The 18,987-nt window shown below is 47.3% G+C and overlaps 1 protein-coding gene across 3 annotated transcripts in view; it reads left to right on the forward strand.

Annotated features, from left to right (window-relative positions):
- The window catches only part of WWC3 (WWC family member 3), a 114,506-nt gene that overhangs the window by 62,294 nt on the left and 33,225 nt on the right, over positions 1 to 18,987 (forward strand). For all 3 annotated transcript variants that reach the window (XM_032391100.1, XM_032391099.1, XM_032391101.1), the window contains 3 exons: positions 6,370 to 6,499; positions 9,630 to 9,776; positions 13,516 to 13,589. In XM_032391100.1, coding sequence (XP_032246991.1) covers positions 6,370 to 6,499; positions 9,630 to 9,776; positions 13,516 to 13,589 — 351 coding nt within the window. The remainder of the gene's footprint in view (positions 1 to 6,369; positions 6,500 to 9,629; positions 9,777 to 13,515; positions 13,590 to 18,987) is intronic.

The raw sequence follows: 18,987 nt of genomic DNA on the forward strand, positions 1-18,987 counted from the left end.
TGGGTCAAAGGGTAAATGCATCGGTTGTATTTAGGAGATGTTGCCAAAGCCCCCTCTCTAGGGGTTGTGCCCTGTTGCCTTCCTACCACTAACAGAGGAGTTTCTCTTCCCACGGCTGTGCCGACAGAATGTGTTGTCACGCTTTTGCGTTTTTGCCAGTCTCATCGGTGAGAGATAGTTATCTCAGTGTAGTCGTAACTTGCGTTTCTCTTGAGGCCCTTTATAAAAGTCTTTGGGAAATAGGAGCAGCGTTTTTGAGTACGAAAGTCTTTAGAAAAATTGATCTTTTGCCGTGAAAATGCTGCTGGGCTGCACTGCCCTCAAGTTTCTGAAGGTTGTTTGGAAAAATGATCTTAATGTAACTTGTTAGCAACATCCGGGGGCAAAGGCGGAGGACTCAGGAGCAGGATGTGCGCAGTTTCCCAAATGGGTGATGTACAAGAATGTGCCGAGTGTGCCAGTAGGTGTGGGAGATTTCCCTCTCTAGTTATTCTAGATCTCCTGGAGATACGGAATGTACCTCGTGTTAGATTTCGAGTTGTCCTGCAGCCAGAAAGCTCACTTAACGTTGCTTCACCCGGAGTTTCCCACGCTTACGTGCCACTGAAGCCTCTTTCCACCAGGACACCTGTACGGTCCCCGCGTGCTGGTGTGACGGCCCAAAGCACTCCGGGAGGGGGGCACCATCCTGCCCACCTTCTTAGCAACCGGCTGGTGCCACACCTGGCCCCCGTTCCCTTCCCGCAGCTTCTGCCATCGTCGCTGGTACGGCTCACCATTCTCCTGCTGTAGTCGTGGGGACTCTTACGGTGTCTCCTGTGCTTACGGCTCCCTGGGGCTTTCTCTCTCACTTCGATACAGTCCCCAATACCCTGTCCTGACCTCGTTTCCCCCGGTGTCACCCCCCCGGCCACCCTGTGGCTCTCCCCACTGGAACGTGTTAGCTCCCTGTGCCTGGGACACTCTTTCTCCCAAATTCCACACACCTGTTCCCTCCCTGCTGTAGTTTTCTGCACAAATGGTGTCTCACCAAGATCCTCACTTAAGCAACGGCTCTAAAAAGGACCCCTTTCCGTCACGCTCTGTCCTGGACACTGGATCCCTTTTCCTTAAAGCACTGATGGCTGCCTGTCCTAGTGATGTACTCTGTCTCCTTGACTAGCATACCGCCGCCCGAGAAGAAGGACTTCGCTTTGTTCCCTGCGCGGTCCTCAGGACACAGACAGTTGTGGGCAGAGGGCAGGGCCGAGTGGCACGCGGGGACGCTGCCCCAGGTGCTGTGCCGAGTGGCTGGGGTTGCGGCTCGCGGCTGCCGGGAGCCGCTGTGTGGTCCATGTCACTGTTGGACATTGGCCTCCTCTGGGGGAGGGCCTGGCGTACGGCGGGGCCGGAAACCCAACGGGCATTGGTCCTGCTTGTGGGACAGGTCTGCTGCCCTGCACTGGACCCGCTGTTGATAGAAAGCTGCCGGGAGCTGTGTGAGGTGCATTCAAGGCCGCCTGCCAGAGCTGGGCATGTGAAAGGTAGAGGTGTAACAAAACTTCTCATTCTTTTGGGTTGTAAGGTGTGGCATTAACATGGAATATCTCTAGAGGCCTGGCAGCCCTTTCCTTCACGCTGTGGGTTTACGAAGCCATTTGGTTTGGGGCGCCCGGGTGGCTCAGCCGGTTAAGTGTCTGATTCTTGATTTCGGCTCAGGTCACCATCTCAGGGTCATGGGATCGAACCCCATGTCGTCGGGCTCCACACTCAGTCGGGGGTCTGCTTCTCTCCCTCTCCCTCTGCTCCCCCCTCCCCCACACTTGCACGCATGCTCTCTCAACGTGCGCTCTCTCTCTCAAATAAATGGATAAATGTTAAAAAAATGAAATAAAATAAAGAAGCCATTTGGTTTTACTTTTCCCGGTACAGTTCCCTTGACATCTTAACTTGAACAACAAATACAGAGACTTTAGGGCAGCAGGAGGTCGGGGTTGATTAACAGCTCTAAGCTGCCTTCTCAACTGCACTCCTGTCATCATTTGAAGCTGCACCTTCTCCTCTCCTCTCTAACCATTCTTTCAAAAGCAGACTACAAAGAGCACCAGTTTACTTCGGGACATGTGACGGGCCTTGTGGGTGGCCTTTGGGTTTGATGCAGTGTGAGTTTGGCGGCCTTGACTTCGAGTGTATTGCTAACCCAGTGAGGAAGATGATGAGTGCCGGTGTGAGGGGCCTCGCCGTGAGCCCCACCCTGTGCCTCTTCCTGGCTCTCTGACTTCGAGCAAGTCACCTAATCTCCCTTAAGCTGTCGCAAGAATTTGAGGAGTGAAAAGCAAAGACTCTGGTCTGTGTACTGGATTTTTTTTTACACTGTGCCTTCATCTAACTCGGGCTGCTATAACCAAATACCACAGACTGGGTGGCTTATAAACAATAGAAATTTATTTCTCACACTTCTGGAGGCTGGAAGTGCAAGATCCAGGTGCCAGCATGGTCGGGTTCTGTGTCTGCTGAGAGCCAGCTTCCCAGTTCCTAAATAGCCATCTTCTTTGTGTGTCCTCACATGATGGGAGGGGCGGGGAACTCTGTGGGGTCTCTTTTATAGGAGCACTGATCCCATTCACAGGGGCTTCTCCCTCACGACCTGATTACCTCCCAGAGGCCCCACCACCGAACACCATCACACTGGGAGTTAGGACCCCAGCACGTAACCGGTGGAGGGGGGAGCATAAACATTCAGATCATAGCACACTGCATAATAACATATGTTTTTATTAGTACCACCTTGCATCGAGTGGTTATTGCTTTTCTACCATTTTATTTCAGATGTGTAAGTACTCACTTGGGCTCTTAATTAAAATTAAAAAGAGAAAAGACTATTCTTTTGGCAGTCACAGATGTTACTATTTTCTTATGAAATGGAATATATTGGTATTTTAGAAAATACCGAATCACTGACCACATCCTCTGAATTTGACCAAAGTTCTAGAGGGAGTTTGAGCAAAGGGAGAACACTCCCAAAGAAATGAATTTTGCAGATGTAAAGGAAGAGGTTTCCTACTCTTAGAAGTTTTTATTAGATGAAGATTTATCATAGTTGAAAATTGGAAGTGGTGTGAATTCTGTGAAACATTGCGTGTCCTTATAAAAGCATACGGGCCCGACCTTGGCCGCTGAGAGGGCCTGCAGTGTCAAGGGGCTTCTCTGCGCTCGGTGAGCCAGTGCAGACTTGAGAATTGGGGGAGGTGGGTTTGAACCCTGGCAGCTCTGCCAGATCTTAGCTTGTCATCTTGGGCCACTTAGTTCATCTCTCTGAGGCTCAGGTGTTTCATTATAAAATCTGAGAAGGTTGTGCTTGTCCCATAAAGCTGTTGAGAGGATTCCGGGAGGTGACAAATGCAAAGCATGCAGCCAGACCCTGGCACCTAGTAGGTGCTTGATACATCGAACTATTTTAATATACTTTTTATACCATATAATTATATAATCAAATAATATATACTATATAAAATGTCTCTATAAGGTTATATTTGCATAATACATAATAATCCTTTTGTATGGTTATGTATTTTTATATAATAATAATATACAATATTGGTAGCATAATATATAATGTATACTTATATAATATATATAACTATTTTTAAATAACAGTATTCTTGGGGTGCCTGGGTGGCTCAGTCGTTAAGCGTCTGCCTTCAGCTCAGGTCATGATCCCAGGGTCCTGGGATCGAGCCCCACATTGGGCTTCCTGCTCAGCGGGAAGCCTGCTTCTCCCTCTCCCACTCCCCCTGCTTGTGTTCCCTCTCTCTCTGTGTCTCCCTCTGTCAAATAAATAGATAAAATCTTTAAAAAAAATAAATAACAGTATTCTCTCTGAAACACTAGGACTTCAAGATCACGTTCCCTAGTAGCTTTCACACTTTTTTAACAGTGGAATCTTTTTCCCTTTCCTTTCCTGCAAAGGACATCTGTGCATCTCAGACATCTCCTGTCTGAGACAGAGCAAAGAGGAGGTGCTTGCTAAAGCAGGGGTGAGGGTCCCCAAGCCCAGACAGCCTCTCCCTTTAGCTGCTCCTGCTCCCCACACCAGGACACCCTCGGAACAGAGTGGAAACAGCTGTTCTAGGCCAATCTGCTTTCTCTTCGAGGTCTCAGAGCCACTTGGGTAGAGCTCAAAGTGCAGGTCCGTGGCCTTGACGTTGAACTGTCGTTCTCCAAGGTGCTCTGCAGTGTCTGCTGGTGGGATGAATTACGGGGCTGCTGATCCCCCTCCTTGAGGGGATTTGGGGCCTAATCATAGAACCTGGTGCCTTGACAGGCTGCTGACTCAATCCCTGGGTTTACTGGTGGCCACACTTAAGCTTTATTGCTACTAAAAGCCACAAGGAAGTCACAACACCTAAGTATAAAGCTGGGGCTGACATGCGTAGCGGCTCGCATCACCGCCTGAACACTGGCTGTGTGTGTCTGTGCTTCTGTGGCTGTTTGATTGATTAGCTTTGATTTTCAAGCAATTGACAAAGTTTTGTTCCATGTAGTGGAGTTTCATTTCTCCACATGGGTGTCAGTGTCAGGTGATGATCTATGTGCTGTACTTGTCAGAGCAGTAGACCTGGTTAGCAGAGGGGCTGGTCATGGACTGTTCGAGAGAAATCCGATTTCTCTGGCCCCGGGTATTTTGTCTGAGAATGATGAAACCCTTTTCTACCGACTTCATCAGCCTTTGTGGGTTGTTGGTTGTGACATTAAATGAGATGTATTGGAAAACCTTTTATCAGAAGGTGAATACAGGGAGACATTATTATGTAAATGGGTCTCAATTTTCTCTGCAAGAAAAGTTGGGCCACTTCTTTGGCTGATGTGCCACGAGATGGACGACCTATTTCTGCCTTCCGTTAGAGACTCTTGGTTCTCTGTAAAACAGCTAAAAAGGGAAAACACGTGGCCCGGCCATGTTGGGATGTAGGGGTGTCACCCTGGAATGTGTGGGGACCCATGATGCGCCTGCATCCACTCCACGGGAGAGGACTCACCACCAGTTTTCACAAATATATCATTTGTAGCTGATGCAGTCACAGCGATGCTCTTGAGCCCTGAGGCCTGATTCCAGAGGGTAGGAATGGGTTCCTGCGTGTTTTATTTGTCCTTCTCTTATTCCAAGGTCTGGGGTTAGAGTACCAGAGTTGGTGAATTCTTTACTTTGTCTCCCATGAGTACGCAGATTCAGCATTGTCCTGACAATCAGACTAATCACCGCAAACATTACATGCCAGACGTCCTCCCAAGTAAGCCTTCTCCTGACATTTTCTCATTAAATGGGGGAATCATTAAACTGAGGTGTAAAGAGTTGAAGTGACTTGCCCAGGGTCCCGCTGTAATGCTGGAGTGTCACTGGTACTCACCAACCTGCCAGGATGCTTTCGTGAGTGGAAAATTGGGAGTTTGGGCTGGCCGCTAAGGATCCAGATTCCCTGGTCACAGTTTAGCCCCAGGACCCGTGTAATGGCGGAGCTGGAATCTGAAAGGCCTGCTAATGGCTTTCCAGAGAAGGAGTTCATGCCATTTCTGGACCAAAGTATTCCAACCTCCTTAGCCCTGGGGGCTTCCAACGCTCACGACCTAGGTAGGGGAGGTGAGACAAAGGGTGTGCTGTAGGAGGCCGCCTGCTCCGTGAGGGCTGGAGGCAAGCCTTGGTTTGGTCAGCACTCCGCTTCCACCGCCCACACCAGGCCTTGTGTGCACAGGGGTGGACTGGCCGGAAGGAGAGACGGAGGGAGGGAGGAAGTTTGGATGGATGGAAGGAAGGATGAATGGATGTTTGGATTGAAGGAAAGAATTGAAGAGGTGCATGGTAGGGGGAGAGAGAGAGAGAAATTAGAGCTGGAATGAGATAAAAGAAAGAGGAGTTTTATATGAGGCATCATTATTGCATTGTTCACAACTTCTCGCTGTTTCCCATATGTTCGTGCACACACATGTCATTCATATGTTTATTTAATAGACATTTTTGACCACTAACCCAGATGCGGGGGATAAACGAATAAGACATGATCCTCCTCTCAGAGAGGAGTTTAAAATCTCAGGAAATTACTTAAGCCACTCTTGGTTGCCTAATCATTAATAGAGGTCGTGGGAATCCTGATTCGCAAGTCCTCACCTGCATTGGATGTTCCTGGAGCAAAGGAAGTCGTCCACCGGTCAAGTCTCATCTCTGCGTATATACTCACAAGCCAGGAAGGTTTTGTGGGATCTTTATTTTTCTTTGCCGAAGCAATGTGTTTAACTGTTTCCCACCTTTCTGTAAAGCTTCTGAGTTTTTCATTGTTGTTCAGTGTATTGTTAGGCTCTCGCATGGAATGACTCTGATTTTTCTTTTTTAACCAGGATTGATCGTAAGATGTCAAGTGCTCACACCAACTACAAACTGGATGAGGCCCAGGCGATAATGAGTGAGCTCCGGACCATCAAGAAAGCCATTTGCACAGGCGAGAAGGAGAGGCGGGACCTGATGCAGGTAGGAGCCTGGTACTCTTCACATCCCGTGTCCGTTCGTCTGCCTGCCTGCGTGTCCATCTGTCAGTTAACATTTTAGGAAAATATGTGTTTACAGTATATATTATATATTTGTTATGTATACAGTTCATATATATTTTAAAACATATGTCCATGCCATGTGTATATATGTTCTTTATGTGTGTGTATATTTCTGCATATGTGTATTAAAATATTTGAAAGTATGGGTGTTAGTTTCCTAGGGCTGCCATGACAAAGTACCACAAGTGGGTAGAGAACAACTGAAATCGATTCTCTCAGAGTCTGGAGGCCAGGAGTTCAGAGTCAAGGTGCTGGCAGGGCCACGCTGTCTCTGATGGTGCAGAGACGCTAGGGGTGCACCCTTCCTCGCCTCTTCCAGCTTCTGGGAGCTGCTGCCGATCCTTGGCATTCTTTGGCTCGTAGATGCCCCGCTCTAATCTCTGCCATGTCATCGTATGGTGTTCTCCCTGGGTCTCTGTGTCTACATTTTCTCTTATAAGGATGCCAACCACTGGATTCGAACCCACTCTAATTCAGTATGACCTCACCTTAACTTGATTCCATCTGCAAGGACTCTCTTTCCAAAGAAGCTCACATTCACCGATTCTTAGGACTTGAACATATCATTGGGGAGGACACAGTGTAAGCCGTAACGATGGGTGATACAGATTGTTCAATAATCAAAACAACTTACAAAGTCTATGACGAGAAGTCTTGCTACCACCCCATTCTGTCCTGCCCTGTAACTACTTTTATTAGCTCCTTGTAGACCCTGCCAGCATTTTTGCAGACACAGGAGAGGGTGGTGAGCACATATTCAGCTGTCCCCACAGAAAGCTAGGGCTGTGCCTGCCCCTCTTCTGCCCCGGCTTCCTCATGGGACAGTAACACCCCGTCCCCTTTTCTGGATCTGTGCCCAACGAGCTGCTTCATTCCTTGATAAGGCTGCAAAGTATTCTGCGTGGATAGATTTTAGTTACATGGCTGGGATCGTTGGAGCTTTATACTGCTTTATTTTTTTGTCCCTTGAACTTCTGTAGATTTTCTTGTACTTAGAAAAAGCTTGAGTTTTTGCAGATGGATGCGCACTGGTCTTTCTGCTTGGTCCTGGGGTGCATTCAGATGTTTCTGTTACGGCTTTCATTTTTTGCTCAACACACTGAGTGCGTGGCAGGCATGTGTCTAGATTCTGCAGAATGTAAGGATAGAAGCACGTCTGAAGCAGAGCTCGGACTTGTGGGCCAGATGAGACAGGTGCACACATAACTGCCTTGCACGGCAGCGCTCCCGAAGGTCAAGGATTCAGGAGACTTGTGGAGTGTCCCCACAGTGGTCATTCAATTGCCCCTTACTGGGCCCTACCCCAGGCCTGCTAGATTAGGCTCTGGAGGCGTGACCCACCAACCCGTATTTTCAGATGCCCTCCCAGGTCATGAGAGGTACATGGTGGCAGGAACAGCTCCCGCCATTTCCTGGGGCCTCTGAGTGCAGCGTTGGACGAGGTGCAGTGTGGACGTGCCGCATCTAATCGAAGCCCCAACCCCAGGGGTGAACCAGGTGGTATTCCATCATGGGGGCTTGGAGGCCTTGCCCCAGGACGTTGAGCTGATTTCTCTGCCCCGGCCTTTCCCAATGTGCCAAGCTGGGGCAAGCCACCCACTTGCCTCAAGTGGGTTCCCCACCACAGAGGTGGAGATAGAATTTCTGTAAGAAACTTCAGACCCCAGCATCCTCTCTGAGAAGCTCCAGGGAGAGGCCTGGGCAACGTCCTCTCTAGCAAAATCAAAGAAGTTGTTCTGTCTTTTATGACCTTAACAATATTGGCCCGTTCCAGCTTGCCTTCGTCTGGATCCAGAGCCGCTACCCGGGTCACATGGCACCTGCGTGTTCGGGTGTCTGCAGAAATGTCTGCTGGAGAGAAATACATTCAAAAGTCTTCTAAAAAACTGGAGAAAAATCTCATTTCTTTTTGACTTCCACCTAAAGGAGTTACGTACACCAGAAGACATAGTTGCTCTAGTTTTTGGCAAACTAACATCTGTATGAGATGACTCTTGACCATGTAGAATTAGGACTGAAAAATCAGGTTATAAAAATATGTAAACCTCATCTGGGAGTGGTTTTCCTTCTGTGTGGTTTATAAAAATCTCAAGGCAACATTCATCTCTGTCAGACTCATTTATTGATACAACGTTTTGGATGGCAGTGCTCCCCCCCCATTTTATTGAGGTACAGTTGACAGATAAAATTTTATAAATTTAAGGTGTACAACCTGGTGACTTGATATACACATGTAAGGTGGAATGATTACCACGATAAAGTTAGTTAACACGTCCATCACCTCACATGGGTACCTTGTTTTTTGTGTGTGTGATGAAAACTTTTAAGATCTACTTTCTTAGCAGCTTTCAGAAACGCAACACAATATTGCTAAGCATGGTGCTGTGCGTTCCGGCCCTGCAGCGTACTCATCTTCTAACCCGAGGTCTGTGCCCTTTGACCCCTCAGCCCCTGGCGACCACCATACCACTCTGTTTCTCTGAGTTTGGCTTTTTTGGAGGGAATGCTTGTTTTTTTCTTTTTTCTTTTTTTTTAAGATTTTATTTATTCATTTGAGATAGAGAGAGAGAGAGAGAGAGAGAGAGAAAGCATGAGCAGGGAGAGAGGCAGAGGGAGAGGGAGAAGCAGGCTCCTCGCTGATCCAGGAGCCCGATGCGGGGCTCGATCCCAGGACCCTGGGATCATGACCTGAGCCGAAGGCAGACGGTTAACTATCTGAGCCACCCAGGAGCCCCTGCTTGTTTTTTTCTTTAGAAAACAGAAAGATTCAAAAAAAACAGTAAAAATGGTACCACAGTTGTTCTCTACTGTTATCTATTATTCTCATGCTGCCAGGAGGACTCCGTCACTGTCTGATTTAGATGCCTACGCATTGGATTAAAGGTGCAGGTGGTGAGGGTCATGTCTTTTACATCTCACGGGAATGGGGGGCAGGGCGGGCCAGCTCTCTGGTGCTGACGCGGCCGCCCTGGAGCCGATGACATGACTGCTTCTAAAGGGAAGAGAACATTACCACCTCTGCCCAAGTAACTCGTTTCCTTCTATTGCAGAGCCTGGCCAAGCTGACCGATGGCTTCAAGAACAGCTTTTCTCTTAGCGACCCTCCGCAAGAGTTCCCTCACAATCCAGGTGTGCTTGGCGATTCTTTACCTCAACAGTTCTGCGATGCTGGGTCTCAGACTGACATCATTGGAGAGGTATGCCAAGAAGGGGGGGCGGGGGGGGGGGGAAGAGCCGAGTGTGCCCAGAGAGAAAAGAGCTGCTTTCGTGTTGCCATCACTCATTTGTTTGACTTTGCCACTTTCTCTTCAGAAATGTTTTGGCTTTTGTGCCATTAAGTTTGAAGGAAAAATCCAGCTGTGAAGGTTCCATGGCATGGAAGGCAATTGAATTGCTTAGTACCTCCATCCTTGTAATTTGGATTCTTTAAAACAGCAGAATCCTTCTGAGAGTTGAGTTTAGATGTGTTCTTTTTTTTTTTTTTTTTTAAGATTTATTTATTTTAGAGAGAGAGGAAAGAGAGTGTGGGGAGGGGAGGAGCAGAGGGAGATGGAGAACCTTAAGCAGACTCCACACTGAGCGTGGAGCCTGACCTGGGGCTCGATCCCACGGCCCTGAGATCATGACCTGAGCCAAAATCAAGAGTTGGACGCTTAAAGGACTGAGCTACCCAGGCGCCCGACATATGACATTTTAGAGCAGGGATCAGCTAACTTTTTCTGTAAAGGTCCAGATAGTAAATACTTTAGGCCTTTGCAGGCCATGCAGTCTCTGCTATAACTACCTAACTGTGTTGTTATAGTGCAAAAGCCGCCACAGGCAATATGTGAACAAATGGACAGGACTGTGTTCCAATAAAACTTTATTTATAAAAACAGTATCGGATTTGGCCTGTGGGGGTCATAGTTTACTGATCTTTGGCTTAGACCAGTGATTTTCAGAGGCTTTGTGTCTGTGTCACCCTTAGGTTATACTTTGATGCTATTTCTTATTCTAAAAGAATGTCAGGAAATTGAATTGAATCAAAATTAATTTTGCTTGGAACTTGGAAGAATTTCATAATGCCCCTTTTGATAATTACTGAAGCCTTGAGTTAGCTACAAAAACAAAGTTGGCAATCATCATCTGAAGTAGGGTAGTGAATGCTTAAAGACACTCCTGTTATGTTATTGAGTGAAGTTTATTACAAAAGGAAAACAAATGAAAAAAAGATGGCTTCTTTTTCTTAGGGCTTATTAAGTAAAGAGGAGACATCAATGGAATGTGCAATGTCCTCCCCAAAATTAAGTAAAGAAAAAGGAAAAAACAGGAGAAAAAAACCATTGACAAAAAACTCTGGGTTTTAAATAATTAGCTAATATTTTGAAATTTGGATAAATAGTATCTCTTTGAGTATAATATGGTAAATAATGACTCTTTTGGTCTTGGACGTTCTGAAACAGTCCTATTTTCAGTTGTCAGTCTCAAAAGTACATTTAGACATTTTTGTTTTGTTTTTTACACTTAGACATTTTTGACCAGGCGATTTTGGTTTAAAGAATATGGTCCCCATCTATATAACACACAGAGAAGAATCTGTAAGTCAGAAATGTCTGCCATTTTTGCCGAAAGATTTTTGGCGTGCAGGAAGGAAAGAAGTGTAAGACTCATTGAATTCCATGAATAATTTATTGCTGTTACCATAGGTTAGAATTAGAATTAAGAGATTCAGCTAGTTTGAGAGAAACAGGTAAGATCAAAGGTTCTCTAATGATCTAGGTAAGACTTTCTAAAGATGTCAGGTGCGGAGTGGTTGGTTATGCTGTTGCAGTAACTTGAGCCATAAATTGTCATGTTTGTGAGGTTACTGGGGCCTGCCTTGGGTTGACAGCTTCATGGCTGTTATCTTGTTAGTTGTTTCCATATCCGTTTGATAGGTGAGGGGTTCGAGGTGCCAAGTCACCTGACGTCATGTAGCCAGGGAGAGGCAGGTCTGCCTCAACATCTCTGATGCCTAAACCCCTGTGCTTTCTACTACGTCACGCAGTTGTTAAAAAAAAAAAAAAAAAAAAAAGCATATTGAAGGGCTGAACTGGATTAGTTGGCTATTGCTGCGTAACAAATTACTCCAAAACCTAGCATCTTAAAACAGCACACTTTTATTATCTCAGACTTCTCCTGTAGCTCAGGAGTCTGGCAGGGCCCTCTGCTTCAGGGGCTCTCCTGAAACTGCAAGCAAGGTGTCACCCAGGGCTGCAGTCTCGTCTGAGGACTCGACTGGGGAAGGGGCCACTCTCAAGCTCATGTGACTGTTGGCAGGATTCACTTCCTCATAGGTTTTTGGACTGAGGGCTCTGTCTCATTACCATACAGACCTCTCCGGCACAGTAGCTTGCTTCATCAAAGTGTGCAGACTGAGAGAGTCTGCTAGCAAGATGGAAGTCACCGTCTTTTGTAACATAATCACAGAAATGGCTTCCCATCATCTTTGTTGTATTCTGCTGGTTACGGTCAAATCATAGCTCTAGAGCACTCTCAAGGGGATTTCACCTGGGCTGAATCCCAAGAGGTGGAGACCATTGGGGACCATCTTAGACATCTGCACACCTGACTTAGTTATCACTTACGTGCTATAGGACTACATAAGAACTGTGCAACAGGAAGCTGTTGAATCCATTGGGCCATAGATTTCTCCTTTTTTGATTAAGATGTCCATTTTGTTCTCAAAGAAGAGTGCAAAAACAGAGCTTAGAGATCTGTAGACAGCATCGAGAAGAGGTGTTAGGAAATGACATTTATTTGTCTTGATGAGGGGTCAGCTGCAGGAGTCTCTAACAAACAAGATGATGAGGTGACAAATAGCTCATTCCCAGTGTAGTCAGTTTCTGGAGATGTGATGCTGTAGCCTTAATATATTTATATTGAGGAAACCATGGAGAGGGGCTTTGGATGAGGCTATTAAAATGCACACAGTGGTGACACGCCTCATCAGAGAATGCTCGCCCTGTCCCTCATTCAAAGCAATAAAGATATAAAGAAATTCCTATTGACATATATCAAAACTGGTATCAATAAATTCAGCTCTAATCATTCAAATAGAATATTTTCAAATGTTTGTTGACATGAGGTTATTTAAAAAAAAAAGAAGACTTAGTGGCTATAACGTAGGGTCTAGTTACGGTCAGATCTACAGAGACAATTGATTTAATGAACTAGTGTCGTATATTTCCAGGAATGAAGGAAGAAGTAACCAGGGTGAGCTACAGTTACCTCCCATACAGGTCTTTTTTGGTTTTGTTTTAGGAATTTGTTTAGTTCAGCGTAATTGGTATGAAAACATTTAAGTACAGCTAGTGATCACGTCAGAGCGCCCCACATTTCAATTCTAACTCCTAGGGTGATGGGCCACCTTCAGGCTTTTCCACACCTTGCTTTCCTTCCTTTCGACCTTTAGTTCTTTAACATGCTATGTAACATTCGAAGGAGGCCTGTAGCCCATCCCTCACAGAGCTAGTCCATCTTCTTCAGATCTTGCGACTTCTTAAGAGAACATCATTCTTCTGCATTCATTGAAGAACGAGAGAACGTACTGTACAAAATGGGATGAATATTTTTACCTTTGTGTCAGCGTTTACTAAATAATTCCCTATGTTTTTAAAATTTAATTTGTTGTTGTTGTTGTTATTAGAAATTACACAACAGATGAATACACTTCCACTGTTAAACAAATCCACCAGTGCTTGGGAGGCAGTCTTCCCAGCCCCACCTGCAGCTTCCACCAGTCAGAGGTGGCAGCCGAGCACTGTTTGGTGTATTTCCTTCCAGACCTTGAGAAATGGAAATTTAAAGACAAATTAAAATATTCTTCATTGTCGCTGAAAGTTGAAATGAATTTTCTATTTTGAAAATATGTCTTTAATATGTTTCCCCCTTTTTTTTTCCTTCTGTTCCGGAAAGTTTGTCTTTGATGATAAAACAAGACTTGTAGACCGAGTCAGGCTTAATTGGCAGTATGAGGAAGCCAGAAAGAGGTAAGAAGCTCCTTTCTCAAGTCTTGCCTTCTGCTTCCTTCCTTTCTCCCATGGAAAGAGGTTTTGTGGCGCTCCATTGTGGGACTGTCCACTTTTCATCAGAAAGTGGTATCCGCTAGAATACAAAATCCACGATCTTCCTTTCTGGGTAAGCCTCTTAATGCCCATGATAGAATTTCATGTGCATTTAACACATGAACGTCTCACCTTTGTGACCAGTTCTAAAGCCATGAGCTAATAAAGACAGAGACTTTCCCGGCTTCCTTCTCCTCTCAGATAGCTCAGGACTCCCGCCTTCCCTACCTCCCGACCAGCAGCAGCCCCTCAGATCTGCTTCAACACAATTTCCTTATCGTTTACATATGTCGTTTCTAACTCCAGAGCTTAATGGAAACAGTCACATATCTTGGTTTAAAAGACAGTTTAGCAAGGACTAGGTCAACAGGTCTTAGCGGGACCTCATCCGCCGGATTTCGGTGGACAGACTCGCAGCACAGCCTTTTCTGTGGACCTTTGCCGTAAATCATCTGCCCTCGGAAAATCAAGACTTGACCCTGTCTGTACCTGTTCAGGATTTGTCTTTCTGTCGCCCTCTCCCAGCCCTAAGCATCGGACAAGGGCAGAATTGAGAGGCAGTGCAGTATTTTTAGCAGGTCACGTCCCTCCCCACGTTCGCAGGACCCTGGTTTCAGTATTCTGACCCTGCCCTAGCTTTCGTGTCCCCTTCCTAGAGACTCTCTCTCTTTTGTGTCTTCTGAAGAGAGCCTTAAAACCAAATTATTTCCAGATAATGTGCTTCAGAAAGCTATGAACCGTATCTTTTTAAAAAAGTTTGTTTAGTCACATATGAACTATTTTCTTGGAGGGTGGGGGAGAAGGAGTGGAATGCCAGGTGGGGTAAGGGGGTCCTTCCTGGAAGCAAAATAGCTGGGTCTGCTCCATATACTGTATCATTCCTGATGTCTGGAAATCCATTTTGTCGCCTTTTTAGAAAATGTAAAAATAGCAACAAAAGCGGATCATATGACTCCCTGCTAGAGGGCCGACATGAGCTGACATGGGCTTTCTGTTTGCTCAGAGCTCGTATGCCCGCTTCTTCCTGGCTTCTCACCACGTATCTGTGGTGGGCTTTACGCTTCCACACCGACCACTGCCAAGTGCATTCAGCCGTGCTGCTTGTCTCCGCGGTCATATTCTCCATCTGTCGTGCATTCCTTCTTCTGAGTTCGCTGCTGTTTGTCAGGGGCCGTTGTCCCCTTTGAATATTCCTCTGCTCATTCTTGCATGTTTCTACTGGACCACGCAGTGTGGGTGCTGGAATTTGCTGTGCTGTAGTAAAATGCAGAAAATAGATGGTTGCTGCACTTAGGGACATAATTGTTACATGTTTTGCTGCGACATTTACTAAACATAGCAAGTGATTTCTTTGTTTTCTAGAGATAGTATTGGTACACAGTGAGTAACCTTTTAAATGTTGAGATGAGACATTTGGGCGAAAAGGCAAGTATTTAAGAAAATTTTTCAGGGGAGGACACTGCATTTCATCGGCATCTTTTCAATGACAGTACTATTTCAGGATTGCCAGGACCTTGTCAGGAGACACACTGCAGCTACATGGGGCGGGGTGGGGGGTGGGGGCGGGGGGGAGCCCTGCCCCCAGTGCTTCAGCCTTTGTGGGCCAGAAACGCCGTTCTGGGCTGCATCAGCCACATTTAAGTATCAGGGACACGTTGTGGAGATGTCCTGGATCGGCTTGCACAAGCACGGCCTGTCCTTTTCCCACTAGCACAGTGGTTCCCAACAGGCGGAGTTGGGGAGTGGGGACTTTACCCCCAGGGAACTTCTGGCCATGTCCAGAGGCAGGTTTGGTTGTCACAACTCTGGGGGACCTGCTACGGCCGCTGCTCAACATCCTATGGCGCATAGGCCGGCCCAACACAGAGAGTGACTCCCCGACATGTCACCAGTGCCGAGGCCAAGAGCCCTTGCTCTGGCTGGAGGACTGTGGTGTCTTAGCAGGGCCATCCCTGCGGGATTTCCTGCCGGCCGGTCTGCACGGGTGACCCCAGTAGTGTCATCTGCACCCCACCCCAGCTTCTGCAGGGGGCAGAAGCTGCTGGGAGAATGGGACATTGTACTTCTTTCTACGCAATACCTGCCCTGTTCTGGACATTTCAAAAAAACCGTGTGGGTTATGCGATGCGATCACATACGGTCTTTAACCTATTTGGGCTATAAACTCCTCCCCAACTAACAGAAATATGTCGGTTTATCAGTGGCTCTGCCTGAGAGTGAGGACCTCTCCCTATCCCCACCCGGGCGGTACCTGCTGGGGTTGTGTGTGTGGGGGGGGTGTGTGCGCGTGCGCGCGTGCGTGAAGTCACGCGCACACACATATAGCATGTGCGTGTTTACAGACGTGCGTGCACACTTGTATTTTCCTCTGTGTTTTTATTACAGAAATAATACACGAATGCATTGTTTTTGTCACAGGCACAATCAGCAGAGACCACCCGCTTGCCCCTTCTCTAATCCCACTTCCTACCATTCATGGTTTGGCGTGACACCTTCCAGGCTTTTATCTAAACATTTAAATAAAGTAAGCCCAGTTTAGTTAAGCGTAGTATGTGATGCATAGCTTAGGATGCATAAGCATCCCTCTGTGGAGAGACATCTGAGGTGGTTGCAGTTTTTCCTTTTCACAAACAGTGCACATCTTTTCCTAGGCCTCAGCCTTGCAGAAATGACTATTTCCTTGGACTGGTACTTAGCAATGAACTGTACAGATCTTAACGCACGTACACTGAAAGGTTTTATAGGGGCGTCTGGGTGGCTCAGTCGGTTGAGCATCTGACTCTTGATCTTAGCTCAGGTCTTCATCTCAGGGTCCTGAGTTTGAGCCCCGCGTGAAGCCTACTTTAAAAAAAAAAAAGAAAGAGTTTTGATAGATGCCCCCACATGGCCTTCCAGAATGACTTAGCCACCTTGTGCTGCCACCAGCGCCGATGGAGAGCCCTGATTTTCACATCTGCGGAGCATCATTAAACGTCTTCATTTTTTTGTCAATTTTACTAGAGTAACGGGCGAAAGACCTTCTCTCAGTGGTCATGTGCTTCTCCCTGGTGTGAAGGGTGCATTTCCTGGTGCCGTTCAACATAATTTTGTGTGACTTTTGGTTCTTGGAGTTGCTGTGTCTGAATTTTTTTTTTTCCAGACAAGTGATCCTTTCAGAAAATGTTAGATGCTGTCATTCCCCGTTCACATGGCTCTCAACCCTTGCAGGAGGCCACTTTTGCTCCCTAGGGAACAGTTCTGGTCCTCATGACTAGGGCAGAGCCCAGGGCTGCTGCTGACCAGCCCACAATGCACAGCGTGGCCCCACAGCAAGGACTTCGGTGGCCCAGTGTCAGTAGTGCCTCAGCTGAGAAACCTTACTCTTGGCCTTCTTATTTTGCTCCTAAATCCCTACTGTGTTTGGACAAGGACCCACAGGAGCCGGTTTTCCACTAACTCAGGGCATCAGCCCACTCCCCGTGTCTTCCCTTGCCCTGTTCCAGACAGGTTGACCCCTCAGTGTTCCTCAGACACGCCGGGTCTCAAACCTGCCAGGCACACTCCTGACTTAGTCCCTGGAGTCAGCAGAATAATGGCCCCCTCAAGATGTTCACGTCCTACTCCCCAGAACCTGGTGGCTGTGTCGCCTTCCGAGGCAGAAGAAACTTTGCTCATGGGATTAAGTTAAGGACCTTGAGATGGGGCAATGATTCTGGATGATCCAAGGGGGCTCAGTGTCATCACTAGGGTCCTTAGAAAGGGACAGTCTGGGAAGGGGATGTGAGGAGGGAAGCAGAGATCAGAGTGGTGTGGGCCACGAGCCGAGGCCTGTGGGCAGCCCCTAGAAATGACAGTGCAATGGATTCTTCCCTAGAGCCTCCAGAAGGATCACAGCCCTGCCCACCCATTTTTGACTTTTTACTTCTGGAACTATAAGATAATAATGTGTGCTGTTTTAAGCCACTGAGTCTGTTGTTACACCAACAAGAGGAAACTCATACAGTGCCCATGGCCTTTGCCGTTTCCTCTGCCAGCAATGGGATGCTTTGCCTCAAATTGTCAGATGGCTTCTGCTCTCCTCTCGGTCACCTTGTCAGAGACGCTTCCCTGATCATCCAGAATAAAGTAGCATGCCCCATTCCCACCCCCATCGCCCCGATCCTCCCAGCAAATGTAACCACCTAACCCATTCTCTATATAATGTGTTTGCTTTTTCATCATTTGTTTTTCCCTCCGAGAACGTAAACCCCACAAGGGCAGGGATTTAGGTCTGTTTAGGTCATTGCTGTAATTCCAGTAGCTAAATACCCACTGAATATTGAATGAGTAAACGAGGGCCCCATTTGGTCACACTTGCTGTTTGGCCCTTGCTTCTGCCAGTGGGCAAGCAGAAGGAGTCCTTGGGGCCCAGGTCCTGGCTCTCCTCCTGGCTCCCTTCCCCAAGGCCCGCTGTGGGCCTTGGGATATTGCCCCTTGACCTGAGGACAGAAAAGCATCAAGCTATGCATGTCTTTAGGGTTCTAACAGAGGCAGGGCATGGTCTCTTCATTTCAAGAACTGTGTTCGCAGGATACATAATCATACCAAGCTCAGCTTACAGTTCTTGGGCCTTCACGGACATTTGAAAAGGCTCATGATCTTGAATCTTTCTATAATGAATTCTCTTGGGTGCTGGAGAAAATGGCTGCTGTTTTGGAGCTGCGCCCTGAAGGATGCTGGGATTCCGGCTGCCTGTGCAGCCCGTTGAGAAGGGCTTTCTCAACCAAGAGGGGAGCAGGGATCAGGGTGGAAAGTTGTGCGATCGCAAGTTTCTGAGGAGGTGGGGGGTCCGTCTGCGGCAGCTGGACCAGCCTATAGTTGCAGAATGAAGGGGAGTGGGGGGGCGGGTGGGATGGAGGATGCCGTGAGCAGGGAGGCAGGTCTGCGTCATGGGGGACCACCAGTACCTTGAAAAAGAGTTGAAAATGCTGGGCATTCTAGGACTTTTGAGTCGGGAATGGTCAGTGTGAACCACCCAAATGGTGAGAGATCCAGGAGGGCAGTTGGAGGTGGTACCAACGTCATGGAGTGGCTGAGCTCACCTTGGGAGAGAACATGCACTGAGAAAGGGAAAGAATTCAGGACTGAGTCGTAAAAAAGCCCCATGGCTATTGGCCTGGGGAGAGTGAGGCTGGCCGGAGGAGGGAAGTAAAAAGTCCAAGAGAGTCTGGCTAGGAGTGAGCAGAAAAGAGAAAAGGAAGTAAAACCTCAGAAGACACTCCCCTCCAGGGACCCACAGCAGAGGAGGAGATACTGGAGAAGTCACACCAGTGGGCCCACAGACCTCTGCTTCCCAGCACTGCCC

Source organism: Phoca vitulina, unplaced genomic scaffold (assembly GCF_004348235.1).
Source record: "Phoca vitulina isolate PV1807 unplaced genomic scaffold, GSC_HSeal_1.0 scaffold60, whole genome shotgun sequence".
NCBI lineage: Eukaryota > Metazoa > Chordata > Mammalia > Carnivora > Phocidae > Phoca > Phoca vitulina.